Source organism: Nomia melanderi, chromosome 3, assembly GCF_051020985.1.
Source record: "Nomia melanderi isolate GNS246 chromosome 3, iyNomMela1, whole genome shotgun sequence".
Taxonomy (NCBI): Eukaryota; Metazoa; Arthropoda; class Insecta; order Hymenoptera; family Halictidae; genus Nomia; species Nomia melanderi.
The window spans coordinates 15589391-15602102 of record NC_135001.1 but is presented as its reverse complement, the minus strand read 5'-3'; the positions used below and the strand labels follow the sequence as shown (position 1 = coordinate 15602102).

Here is a 12712-nt window from a genome sequence, read left to right as displayed (position 1 = left end):
AATTTACAGCGAAGATATAAAATGCAATAAGCGAATAATGTCAACAAAAAGAGGTCAAGTTTTCCAAAAAGTTCATACTTTATTAATCAAATATCAACGAATGCATCTAAAAGCGGTCTAATAGAAACTAGATGAATCAATCCGCCATGTTTCGTGTCTATGTATTCATTCTATAGGATTTAAATTCAATACCGGTGATTGTATAGGCAGATACACTGAAGCGTATATTGCACGTTCATATATTGACAAGTTTATGAGCATCGCTGAGGCCAATGCATACTTGCCAAACGTGACTTGAGGGAAATGCAGAGGATAGCAGTGTATCGTACAGTATTTCAAAATTATTTAAGAAAACTCCTCTACTGTTATTTTTAAATGAATTTTCAGGCTGAAAAAAAGTATATCAAACACAGAATACTTTTTACTAGACACAGTCTCATTTTTATACTCGTACAGCAAACTTTTATCTTCAAGTACAGAGGATGTACGATTTTAATCTACAAATGCAATTATCTCTGGAACTACTCGTTGTTTAAAAAATGTCTGAAATGCAGTTCATTCTGTTTTGAGAGGGTTGCAGTTTGATACACTTAGTTGGCCTCTATGTGGACGTGTGTGAGAGATACGAAGGTTACTAGTAACACTAGAGCTACCGTACCAGTGAAAATGACTGGTTTCGATTTGTTTGTTTCGCAATTATTGTTATCTCAAAAGCATTCAATACCTGAAATGACCTTTAAAGTAAACAGTTTCATTTGAATACTATAATAAATATCTGAAGAAACTGAAAATAATCTAGTGTTACAATTTTTATAGGTATTACATATTAAACGTATTAAATACTTGGTAATTCTAATGTTAATCGAATACAGTAAAATTCCTTTCAACGTGAAGGATATATTCTAGAAAAGACGAGCGTTAAATAAAATGGCGTTAAATAAGGTTATTTTAACACGTAAATAATGGGGATACGTAAAATAGAACAGTGTATAAAAAATATACAATTTTGTTTATTTTCCGATGAAACGAAGGATTTCAATAAATAAATTTTATTTATTGTTATAACTGAATGGTTATTTAATATAGTATATCAAGAGAAATAAATATTTTGGGAACAAGTAAATTAAATTTTAACGAATTTAGAGAGACGAAAAAACGATATCAAATGAAATGAAAATATTATCTATTCGTAAAACAAATAACAGATGTTCTGGTTCGGCGCGCGCTTTTAAATATTTCTAACATTTCCCTTTGTAACGTGTATTATATGAGTACGGTTTGAAAAACCACGCTGAAGTGAATCAACGAACAATATAGAATTAAGAAAAAAACCACGTTATACCGAGACAGAGTTAAGTGTTGCCTTACTGCATAATCATGTAATTTTCTTTGCGTTAATCGATGCAGCGGATAATTCGTTGTAAAAATGTGTTAACCTATCTACACCTAAAACCCATTAAAACAGAAAAAATTGCATTTTTAGATAGCGTCTAAATAGGAAATAATTTCAAAAATAATTGCATTTATAGATTAAAATGAATCACCCTCTGTTATTACGCGTTATTATATTTTAATATTAACCCACCTGCATAGTCAATGTACATTTACGCATTTAAATTTACCACGAACTTACTATCGTCGTTATTATCGTCATTATCGTAGCCGTTGTTTTTCTTGTGTTATAAATTATTACTATCATTATAATTTCTCCGATCAAATTCTACTTATTCTCGTATGACAGGAACAGGGCGGACTACGTTGAATGAAATTTACACGAAAGATAGTTCCTAGAAAAACATTTTGCATGTGCTCTTTTTTATCTGCTACCGTCCACATTGAAGAGATGATGGAAATGAAAAGATAACACCTGGAAGAATTGATTTACTGGAAAGAGTATGTGGAATTTAATTTGGAGAAGAGTCAATTGCTGTCTGTTGTTTAATTAATAAGTAAAAGATTTTTGTAATGATTCTCTGTATAAATGTATTTGAAACATCTCTTATTTATAAATCAAACAAGAGATAGTAAAAAGAGAGGGTATAGAACAATAGACCGTCATAATATATCGTTCGACTCTTTTTTCTACAATTCTTTTTTCAATCTCTAACTAAAGTAGAAATGTCAGCTGTCTCTATATGTGTAACGGATCCGGCACTTCTCATAGTATGCTATGTCAGTGATTATACGTATCTCTATATAGGGCAGCATCAGATTTTACTTGCAATATCTCTTCCGATGTTGACGCGGCAACAGACCACGTAGAAAAAACTAATTTTGGAAAGCGTTGTGAAATCTGACAGCACCTCTTAAAATACATCACCGTGTATGACGTTCCCGTGTGAAGTAAAAGAAAACAAAGTAACTAATAATTTATTGTTGAAAGGTGAGAAATAAAAAATTTATAACGTTCGTATCCACTATTTTAGCTTATACATTTTACACACAATTTTAGACAAAACTCATTTAACATTTAGTGTGAGAAATTATTAATATTTTATCGATCAGTGTATGAATGTTTATTAATTTCTTCGTGTTTTAATGCAGGTCTCATTGAGAAAATGCATATATCTCGTTTTGGCAAGCTTTTCACATCAGGTATTCCATATTAGTTACCGCTGCTCTATAAGCATCTGAAGAGATATCGTTGACATTAGTTAGGCAACAGACTTTCTGCCATGCATTACAAGTTTTTCCTTCACTTAGAGTACGACCTTCAATGCGATACGATGTTCTTCCGCGCAAAGAATAAAATAAAGTTAGTAAAAGAACCCACAGTATTCATGAATTATTTTAACCCATTTGCAATAAAACGTTTCCAACCGGACTTCAAATAACGTTTTTCTCTTATTTCCACTAGTAGAATATTCTTCCGCAGTTGTGCGATATGTACATATCTTGATCGACTGATAATAAGTATTCTATACGATGAAACCGCAAATTTCCTCCTTGAGGGAATTTCCTCCCTCGTTAGGAATCTTTTATATAGATCACGAGGGACCAACGATGAACTTCAACAAGGTCTGAAATATATTTGTGTCGCAACTGATAGGTTCTCGAACATGATAATGTTTAATAAAGACAGTTGGCACTGTCTATGTCTAATAGAGGAGTAGTATTTATAATTTCTTTGGCAGTTAATAGTAGAGAATTATCACTCAGGTACCGAGCAAAAAAATTAACTTTTAACATTAACTAAATTAACATTTTTTTAATTTTGTTATAGAAACTATGTGTGCATTTATTACCCCTCTGCACTCTGAATTTCTTCCGCATTTTTTCCTCGATAACTCTGTTATTATGATATTTTATTTGAAATGCATTTAATCACACTTATGAATAAAATTGATGTCTAGTCACGCACGACATAGAAGCGCGAAGGGTTGAGATATCAATTGACTTATATTTCAGGTTGTATTACTAAATTAATTACTTTAATCATTTCTTTACGCGAGTTACGTCAGTTACTGGTGACCGACACCGACACGATAGCTGACACTAAATGAATATTAATGTAACAGATTGTGATAAAGTGCATACAAAGAAAACATATGAAGATACACATGTAATCTTATGGCTATCTTACGTACAACTTTGGACGCCAACATGTCGACGATATCAGATAGGAAAGCGAAACAAAATAGGCTTGGCGCTTAACACGTTCGCAATCACGGTCAAATTTAATATACCCTTACCGTGGACCATGCTTTCTTGCAATTAGTATCACGCGATGTTATTCATATAATTTAAACCAGGCAAAGCATTTTATAGAAATGTCATATATGTGATATTTTGATATAGTCAAAGCGACAATACGTTATACCATGCGCCAAATATATGTTAATATCATCATAGTAACGTAAATCAACAATATCACACATGTTCCGCGTGTGGAATGGCTCACTTTAGAACGGCCCATCTGAGTTTATTATACTTTTGATCGAAATATATTTTTTAAATATATTTGTTTTAAGTGTACAGCATTACGCAAAGGGAAGGGAATGATGTAAAAGAAAGATCCATGTATATTAACTTTCTTTTGGTGTGTTTTAACCAGTTAACTGTGCTTGACAAGTATACACGTCATCTTAATACTCTTAATGGTGTTAACTTTTTCAACGATGGAGTATTTATTTTTTGAGACAAACATGTAATTTTTCTTCGTTTCGCTTTAGTTTTTCGTTAGGATATATTTTAAGTGCATTTCGCCTGCATTTAACGAGTATACACTTCATTATTTGATTTTATTGCGCGCACAAGGAGAGATTTTTCAAACTAAATTCCACACTTAACTGGTTAAACATTGACAGCTTAGTAACAATTCTCAGTTCTGTTAAGATTTAACGATGAATAGTATGACAAAGAAAATGAATAGAGCAATTTATGCGGCCTCCAAAATGGTATACGAGTAACATCATTAAACGCAGAATAATAATATCTTTTATGTAACTAGATATAAATGAATGCGAGTGGAGCAACGGCAGATGCGAACAGGATTGCATAAATACAATGGGATCTTACATGTGTGCTTGCCGTAGTGGATTCGTGTTGAGTCAAAGGTAAGGGGTTTGATTAAAATTATTAACACACAACAGCCTTGGCGATGAAAATTAGTTCCTAAGCCCTATTAATAATGATTAAAGTATCTTGTTTAACCTATGTGGCCTTGTATTATACAGGGTGTTGCGTTATAACAGCCATTTGATACAGCAAAAATCTACAAAGATTTTTATCGTCATGTTTATATGTCTAATGTCATAGAAAGAAAAAGATTTTTTTATTTCCATTATTCAATACCATTCGAAGGCTATCTCATGACTTTTTATTATAATGATATACTTTTTATTTGATGTTATGAAAATGCCGATAATAATTGATTTTAACAACTAGAACTACCAAATGTTTAACATGATTAATATGTGATCCTTATGAAAATTGAAAGAATATAATTTCTTTCGGTTTTCATATATTCATTGTAGTATGTATGTAAAACTATCTAATTTTGTAATTATTTTGAATATTTAACGCTTTTAAGATACCAATAATTGCGAAACAAGGAAACTGAAACTGGTTACTTTGACGGGTGCGGTTGTTGTAATGTCAAATAACTGTGATTGCTTTAAAAGTTAGTATTTTTAATATTGAGTATGACAAGTACTGGTTTTATTTGTCTATATTTAACAAAAATCTGATTTTACGGTTCGCAAAAAGATTAACACGACGAAAATGAAATAAATTCATAACTGAAACGTTCGTAGACATCAACGTGAAAATCTTAAATGCGTGGCCTTTATTCTCCAGAAACAGAAGCCAGTGCCAGGATATAAACGAGTGCTTGAACCGTAACGGGGACTGCAACGGTGAATGTATTAACACAGTCGGAAGTTACTACTGTACGTGCAGCGAAGACTTGGTGTTGGCTTCCGACGAGAGAACTTGCGTTTCACCGGAATTGAGATGTCGTGCTATGGAACCGCCGCTCCACGCTGAAGTGCGTAACAATTTATTACACAAAATATACAATAGAACTACACTTACCCAAATTTGTCACGGAACAGGAAGTTTCGGACAATGGATCGCTCTGATTATAAGTGAATCGCAAACTGTATACATTTATGGGGAATTTGAAAGTGCACAATTGCACAGAACGCACGAAATTTCAGAATATACATGAAACATCGGAAGCGTAATGCTTTTTGTAGTGTTCATTAGAAAAAGCTGTTTTAAAACTATCGTAATTCTGTTTTTCTAATCATTATCATTATTTCCCATTATTTTATCGCTTTAGTGGAAATTTTCATTTGGAACGACAGTTTTTGAACTTTGAGAATTTCTTTCGGAAAATCTGGACACTACTTATTGTTGATTTTGTACAGTTGTATTTACTAATACTTGACCTATATAATATATTTTTCACAGTCAAAATATGTAAAAGAAATAAGCGAAAAATACATTGTTCAAAATTCAAATTCAAAATGTTGGTAAATTTGAACTTTTCGAAAAATTTTCTTTTCCAATTTTATAGACGCGAAAGAACAACGTATTTTTCGTTTGAACCTTTCCCGTCATTTCTTACCGTTTTAACATAATCCACGAGAAAAAGAAATTTGCATTTTTTTTCAAGGGTTGGTTTTACCTCTTCAAAGTAAAATTCGGCACGAAAAAAAGTTACAATGTATTAGGCTTAACATACTCTACTTACACGCAGAGTTTCATAATTTTTTGAATTCCCGAGTCCGATACCTTCTCCTGTAAGTGACACAGTCAAGAGAAATAATACACAATGAAAAAGAATATATTACAGATTACTGTAATATTCTTGAAATCTGAGACTGTTCTTATTCTAGATCAGATGTCCCGGTCATTCTTCTGGGGCAGTGGATTATCCTGTCGGAGCCAGATGTCATATACGATGCCGAAGGGGTTTTAGGTTGGAAGGACCGCACACGAGGTATTGCATGGCCGGTAACCGATGGAACGGCAAGGAACCTACTTGTATCCGAGAATCGATCGCAACCGATTCCCATTATCATTCCGGTAAGCCCAAGCTTTAACACTAAACCTACCCAGCAATTAGAATGACTTATTTCCAACTTTTTATTAAAATTAGAACAATACGTTTCTTCAGATTCGAAGGGTGTGCTAGTTTTGTATCGGTGTAAATACACAAATTTAACTTACAGTCATTCACAAAAATGGCTTCATAACTTAAATGCTTGCGAAATAAAAATTCTGAAGTGTGTCAGTTTGACCTGTCTGTACATCAATTTCTATATTGTCTAGTTAACATGTTCGCGACCAAGGTAAAATTCGAAATACTCTTACGGTGGGTCGTGTCTTTCTTGCAATTGTTTCACGTAATATGTTATTCGTATAATTCTGGAACGTTTTAAACGTAGAGGAAAATTCAAACAAGACACTCTACATAAATGTCATATGGTAACCAGGAAAAAAGCGAACAGGAAGAAAACGCTGAGTTGTGATTTGAAAAGAGCATACGTGACTAGGAGAACGCTAGCAAGAGACAGGGTGCAAGTGAGAAGGGATGTTTGTCAAGAGAAGGAAAGAATGATTGGGGATGATTGTTAAAAGTGTATGCGAGTTGAGCGGCAGGCCAGCATGATAGAAGACAGTAAGGCAGAATAAGCGAAGGGAGTATAAGCGAGAATAGTATAACGAAGTTTAACACTAGAATTACCGTATCAGTTAAAATGACTAATTTCGATTTTTTGTTTTGTAATTATTGATATCTTAAAAGAATTGAATATTCGAAATGATCTTGAAAATAGATAGTTTCACTTGAATACTATAATGAATGTCTGAGGACATTGAAAATAATCTATTGTTACAATTGTTATAGGGATAACATATTAATCGTATTGAATGTTTTGTAGTTCTAGTGTTAAAGGAATCTTCGGCAAACGTACTGTAAATTTTATAAACTTTTGTTGATATTAAAGCCTGTTACGACGTCCCAATCCTACATATATGCATGATGTTTTGATATAACCCAAGAAACAATAGTGATATATAGCTATATCACAGATATGTGACGCGTGATCGCGACCTTGTTAATTACTTTTTCAATTTTTGTCCGTTCTGTTGTTTGTTTCCATTGAGAAAAATTTATTATCTAACTTTCTTACCTTTCTTTTGTAACCAGTCATTTGATTGGTTCTGTAATGGAGTAATGAATCAGTTTTTTATTTAGCTAAGACAATAAATAAACACAATGTCTTTTCAGTACAATAGGTCGGATGGAATGAGACACTACATTAACTTGTTTTGTAAATATTGTCGTGGAAATTGAGATCCGTTTTTCTTTTTAATGGATCATCGTTTTATTCAGTCGAGTCCATAGATGGTTGTCATTGCCAATTCTATTCTTAACACGTTGAATGCCACGCGACTTCACGGAGCAGAATGCACGAAATGACAAAAGATATAATATTGAATTATTGAATTGAATTGCATTATTGTTATTGAACGTTTGTCTTGTCGAATGTTTTTGCTGTAGGTAATATTATTTATAATATAGAAACGTCTTGAATTGCACATCGTTTAATTGAATGAATTATTTATGAATGAATTATATTTATATGACACGACTATCTCGATTATAATATAAACTTTCTTGTTTTTAATCACAACAAGATTTTCTGCTCAATTCGTCAAAATGAACGTGATAGTCTTTTCCAAACATTTGTTCGAGGATGACGTCACAGTTCAGAAGTAAATTACAGCTGACTTCCATTTGGCATAGTATACAGAATACATGTTAATCGAGTAGTAGGTAAGCAGATGGTTGTTGGAAATATTGGAAAAAAGAACGATAGCCGCGGACAATTGTTTACCAACGGAAATCCTCTGGCGCATTTAATTAGTCACGCGGCCACTCTAAACAGCTTTTAATAACAGGAAGTTCCAGCGTAAAGGCCGGTTGCTAACGACACTATACGTTAACGCCATCCCCTAACGAGCTTGCAGGGGTACGTTTTCGTTTTTTACATTTCATTTCTCGGCTTGCCTCGTTCTTCCCCGCTGTCTTCAATTGCATCACTTTTTACCCTCGATACACTACTTTTCTTTGCCGCAACGTTCACCGGTTTTTTTGAAAGAACAACAAGTCGCAGCGAACATTTTCATTTTTACTCTGTATTTCGAACGTTCTTCTTTCTACGTGCACAGTGTATTTACCCATGTTTTATTGAATGTGTAATCGAATGGGTATCCGAAAGAAGGACCTTCGTTGAAAATTTTTCAATTGTCTCTTTCGGAGAAAAGATAGAATGTGATGTAAAGAACGCTTCTACAAAGTTTTGATTCTTAATTACTACTTTAATTGTAAGAAATTAAGCGTAAAAGAAAATGAACATTAATTACTCTATGGAAAGATCACCTGTATGATACGAATTTCAATGGAATACTGGAAATGAAACAACTATTTTCAAACTTAAAATCTACGGCAGAAAGAGTAATCTTTATGATTTAGTGTTTTGAAGAAAATTATTTTCTAAACGGAATTAGCGTTTCCGGGTTTTAAAATGTTTACACAGTCCTATATAACGAAGGTCGAAGGGTAAAAAGCGCGTTTAAACTTTCGAATACTGTTTATACCTATTTAAATATAATTTAATTTTTATACGTGTATGAAGTTATCTCTTTTAGAAATTTTTTAAATGAAGATAGTTTGAAGTTCTTATATTCGAAAAGAACATGTTTTCCCAAAATTTATTTTACTTCCTAACTAGGTTATGTAACCCTTTAACTGGGGTAAACAGTTATGCGGGCTGGTAAACGATTATGTCCATTATAAGAAGGTATCTGTATAAGCTATATAAGGACAGTTACGGAGTAGAAGCGAAAAGGAACGCTAAAGTAATTAAGCCCTGCAGCAATTTGGCGAGTAGTCGATAATTTGATTATTAGAATGGGGACAGTTGCGAGGAATGTGATAATATCAGTATGATATAAGGATACACTTCGTCGATGTTACGATATGTCCAGTCCTCTATTAATTCTGAAGCTATATAATTCCAGCAGACATTTCTGGGAAAACCACGTGTTTAATAATAGACTCTGTTGCTTCAGACACACCGCGGCCGTTCGTGAGGTGCCCCCGAGACATAGATGTGGAGCTACCTGACAGGCAAAACACGATACGCGTCTCATTTCCGCAACCAAAGTCCAACATGAACTGGTGGAGGTATTTATTGAAACACCGTTTCCTATTGCTATGATAAGCTTGGATTTTTAACCCCTTGCCCTACAACAACGAGTGAGACTCGTAGTGAAGGTTTCCAGCATGATTCAACAAATATATGTATTACTCAGTACATTCGAATTCAAAGTAAATAGTATTCCTATGTAATCAACTATTATACTTAAAAGGAAATATAGGCATAACATATGCTTAAAATTTTTCTCTTTTCTCAGTAAATTATTAATGACAAAGTAACCGTATCGAACAGAGTTGAGGAAGAAATCATAGGTCAAGGGGTTAAGCAAATTCTCATTCTTGTGAACAGGGTAGGAAAGTAAAGCAACTTATCTACAATAGTAGATACTAAATAGAGTTTTAGTAGGTATGTTAGTGTATAGAAGGTATAAAAAAGAAACGAAAATTAGGTTTTTTAAATAATGATAAATTTACCATTGCACTTATTTCAAGAACGATCATTTTCTTCCTTTATTTACGAATTGTAACCGCATTAGCAACGAAGGTTATTAAGAATATTCAAGAAATTTCTATCAGAAATTAAATATTCCAAAGTTAGTTCTTTCAAGAATTTGAGATGGGTCGGTATATCGCGACGAGATTAAATTTTTGAAAGTACCGGTAAAACCTGTGCTCTAGTGGAACTGCAGGAAATTAAGGTTCACGCGATACAAAATAACTCGAAATAGAAAACTGTCGGAAAGAAGGGGAACAGTTGTTGTAATCAACTAACTCAAAAGCAATTGAGATTAAACTAAGAAAAATCAGGCGGCTCGTCTTCACTCTTTCATGGTAACGACTTCAGCGGCAGCTTGTTCGGATGAAATTAATTAAGACATTAATTTTGCTATCAATGCGCGTTTACCGTTCACAGTAAAATCCTGCGCGACATTTCAAGAGACGAAATTAATTTCTTTTCGCGGCTCCCACTCCAGCAACACGTTGCCACAATGGAATGGTTTATCTTCCGTCGCAACCAGGACAGCCTGGCAAGCCTGTCGCACAATGAGAATTCCAAACGAGCTTAGGGGGTTGCTTCTAAGAGTGTATGCGCGTCTTTGCTCCGGTATTTGTGCACCCGACTCTATTTATTCGCGCTGGCTTTAACGCGAACCTTGAAACAGAAATCATACCCGACTCCGGACACATTAGAAATGTGGATTGCAAATTTGCTGCTGATTTACATGTTAATTTTTTAAGCATCACGTACATCCGGTCGAAACTTTTCGAAAATATTTTTGTGCGTATGTGTGATCGTTTAAGTGTTTTCCTAAAAGTATTTATTGATCAAGTTATAAAGATGATCATCCTACGCGAGCAAGAAGAAAATCTTTACACTTACGCTTACAATTTAAATTCATGCTTCATACTCAAACAGTTTATCAATGTTTCTGAAATCGGTTCCAAAAATATTTGGGACATTACTTAACAGTGTAATTATAATTTCTCTAAGTAACTTCATGCTTGAATCGTGAACTGCATAGTTTAGTTTTGACAATTATGGGTACAGACATAGAAAATATTTTATTTAATAATGAAAGAAATACAATGATAATGATAGTCTTTGTTTAAATAAAACATTGATAGAAATATAAGTAGGTATTTGTTTCTGTAGATACATTGTCAGAATAAAAGAAGTTAATACTGATCTGAGCAAGGACTCCATGGCAATCTTTACTGTCACTTTCATCGCGTATAATTGTATATATTTAACACTTGTAGCAGAACTAACAGATTCAACAAACTATAGTTTGAAGAAATAGTGACTTTAATAACACTCATACTTTCTAAAACATTCGCGTGCAAAGTTAGGAGATTACTAAGTCCTTGAAGAAAAATTGTCGATGTTCGAATCATTGTATCTTCGTAAAACAAAATTGTTCAACAATATTCTGACTAAATTCACATACGCGAGTGAAAATCTTTTTTACGGCCGTAGAGACGCTCAGATTTGTGGAATTTTGGAAACGAATAGGTATGTTTATTTTCCCACCCGTTAGGTGAGGTACAAACATTTTACAACGAAACAAACACGGCATTGCGGAAATGAAAGCTTTATTATTTAAAACGAGTCCAACTAGAATGTTGCATACTTTTCTTCAGGGAGTTATAAAAGTTAAAACATGGACAAATTTTCACCGAAAATTAAACGACCTCTAAATTTTGCACACAGTGTACTGTAATTTCTAATAGATCAGTTGTAAGTATTACTATAATCCACATATATTATGTTGTTTATTATGTCGTTCTTAAAACTGTTATTTTCGATTCTATATCTGTTATGGCACAGCAGAACCGAGCATTAATTAATTGACATTAATTAGAATCAAAAGGAACGGTTAGACATAATTTAGTTTCAGAAGCCAAAACCGATACAATTGTTTTTCAACCTGAAAAACAAAACGTCGAATAAACCTCCACAATCAGTTTATAGTAATAAAAGTATAAGTTTAATACTTTGTTATGTCACTCATTAATATTATAATTTTTACCTAACATTTGATAACGTATCGTTAAAAATATTTTTAAGTATATTTTATACTACTTCCTAATGTTTAATTTTTTTCATGTTTAATACACCTGTATGTACATATTTCTTTTCTGTCCACTGTAGCTATCACGTTTACAACAATTCAGCGATATCAGAAACAACATACATAATTTTTTCAGAAATTTAATTGAAATTGATTTAATGAAAATTTGTTATGAATTAAATTATTTAATCTGAAAGATAATGTATGCTGTTTTTGATCTTACATTTTCAATTTGTTTGTAACTGTAATGAATAAATAGCTTATACGTTTTGCTTTCTTTTTGTTTACAGATACGTAGATGCATCGCCATCTTGGGCTAAACAGTTACAAGCAGATTTGCCAGCGGGCACAACGATTGTCACCTTCACAGCTTGGTCACCTGTATCGAATTACACCAGTACGTGTCGGATTGTGATACGAGTACGAGGTGAGTACGCAGAAAAATTTATCAATTTTAATCGTA

General features: G+C 33.2%; 1 protein-coding gene across 1 annotated transcript in view; it reads left to right on the top strand.

The window, feature by feature from the left end:
* The window catches only part of LOC116429435 (uncharacterized), a 217128-nt gene that overhangs the window by 139273 nt on the left and 65143 nt on the right, over window positions 1-12712 (top strand). Inside the window, exons 12-16 of the mRNA XM_076365293.1 lie at window positions 4451-4556; window positions 5299-5488; window positions 6345-6534; window positions 9589-9703; window positions 12540-12676. Of these exons, the coding sequence (XP_076221408.1) occupies window positions 4451-4556; window positions 5299-5488; window positions 6345-6534; window positions 9589-9703; window positions 12540-12676 (738 nt within the window). The remainder of the gene's footprint in view (window positions 1-4450; window positions 4557-5298; window positions 5489-6344; window positions 6535-9588; window positions 9704-12539; window positions 12677-12712) is intronic.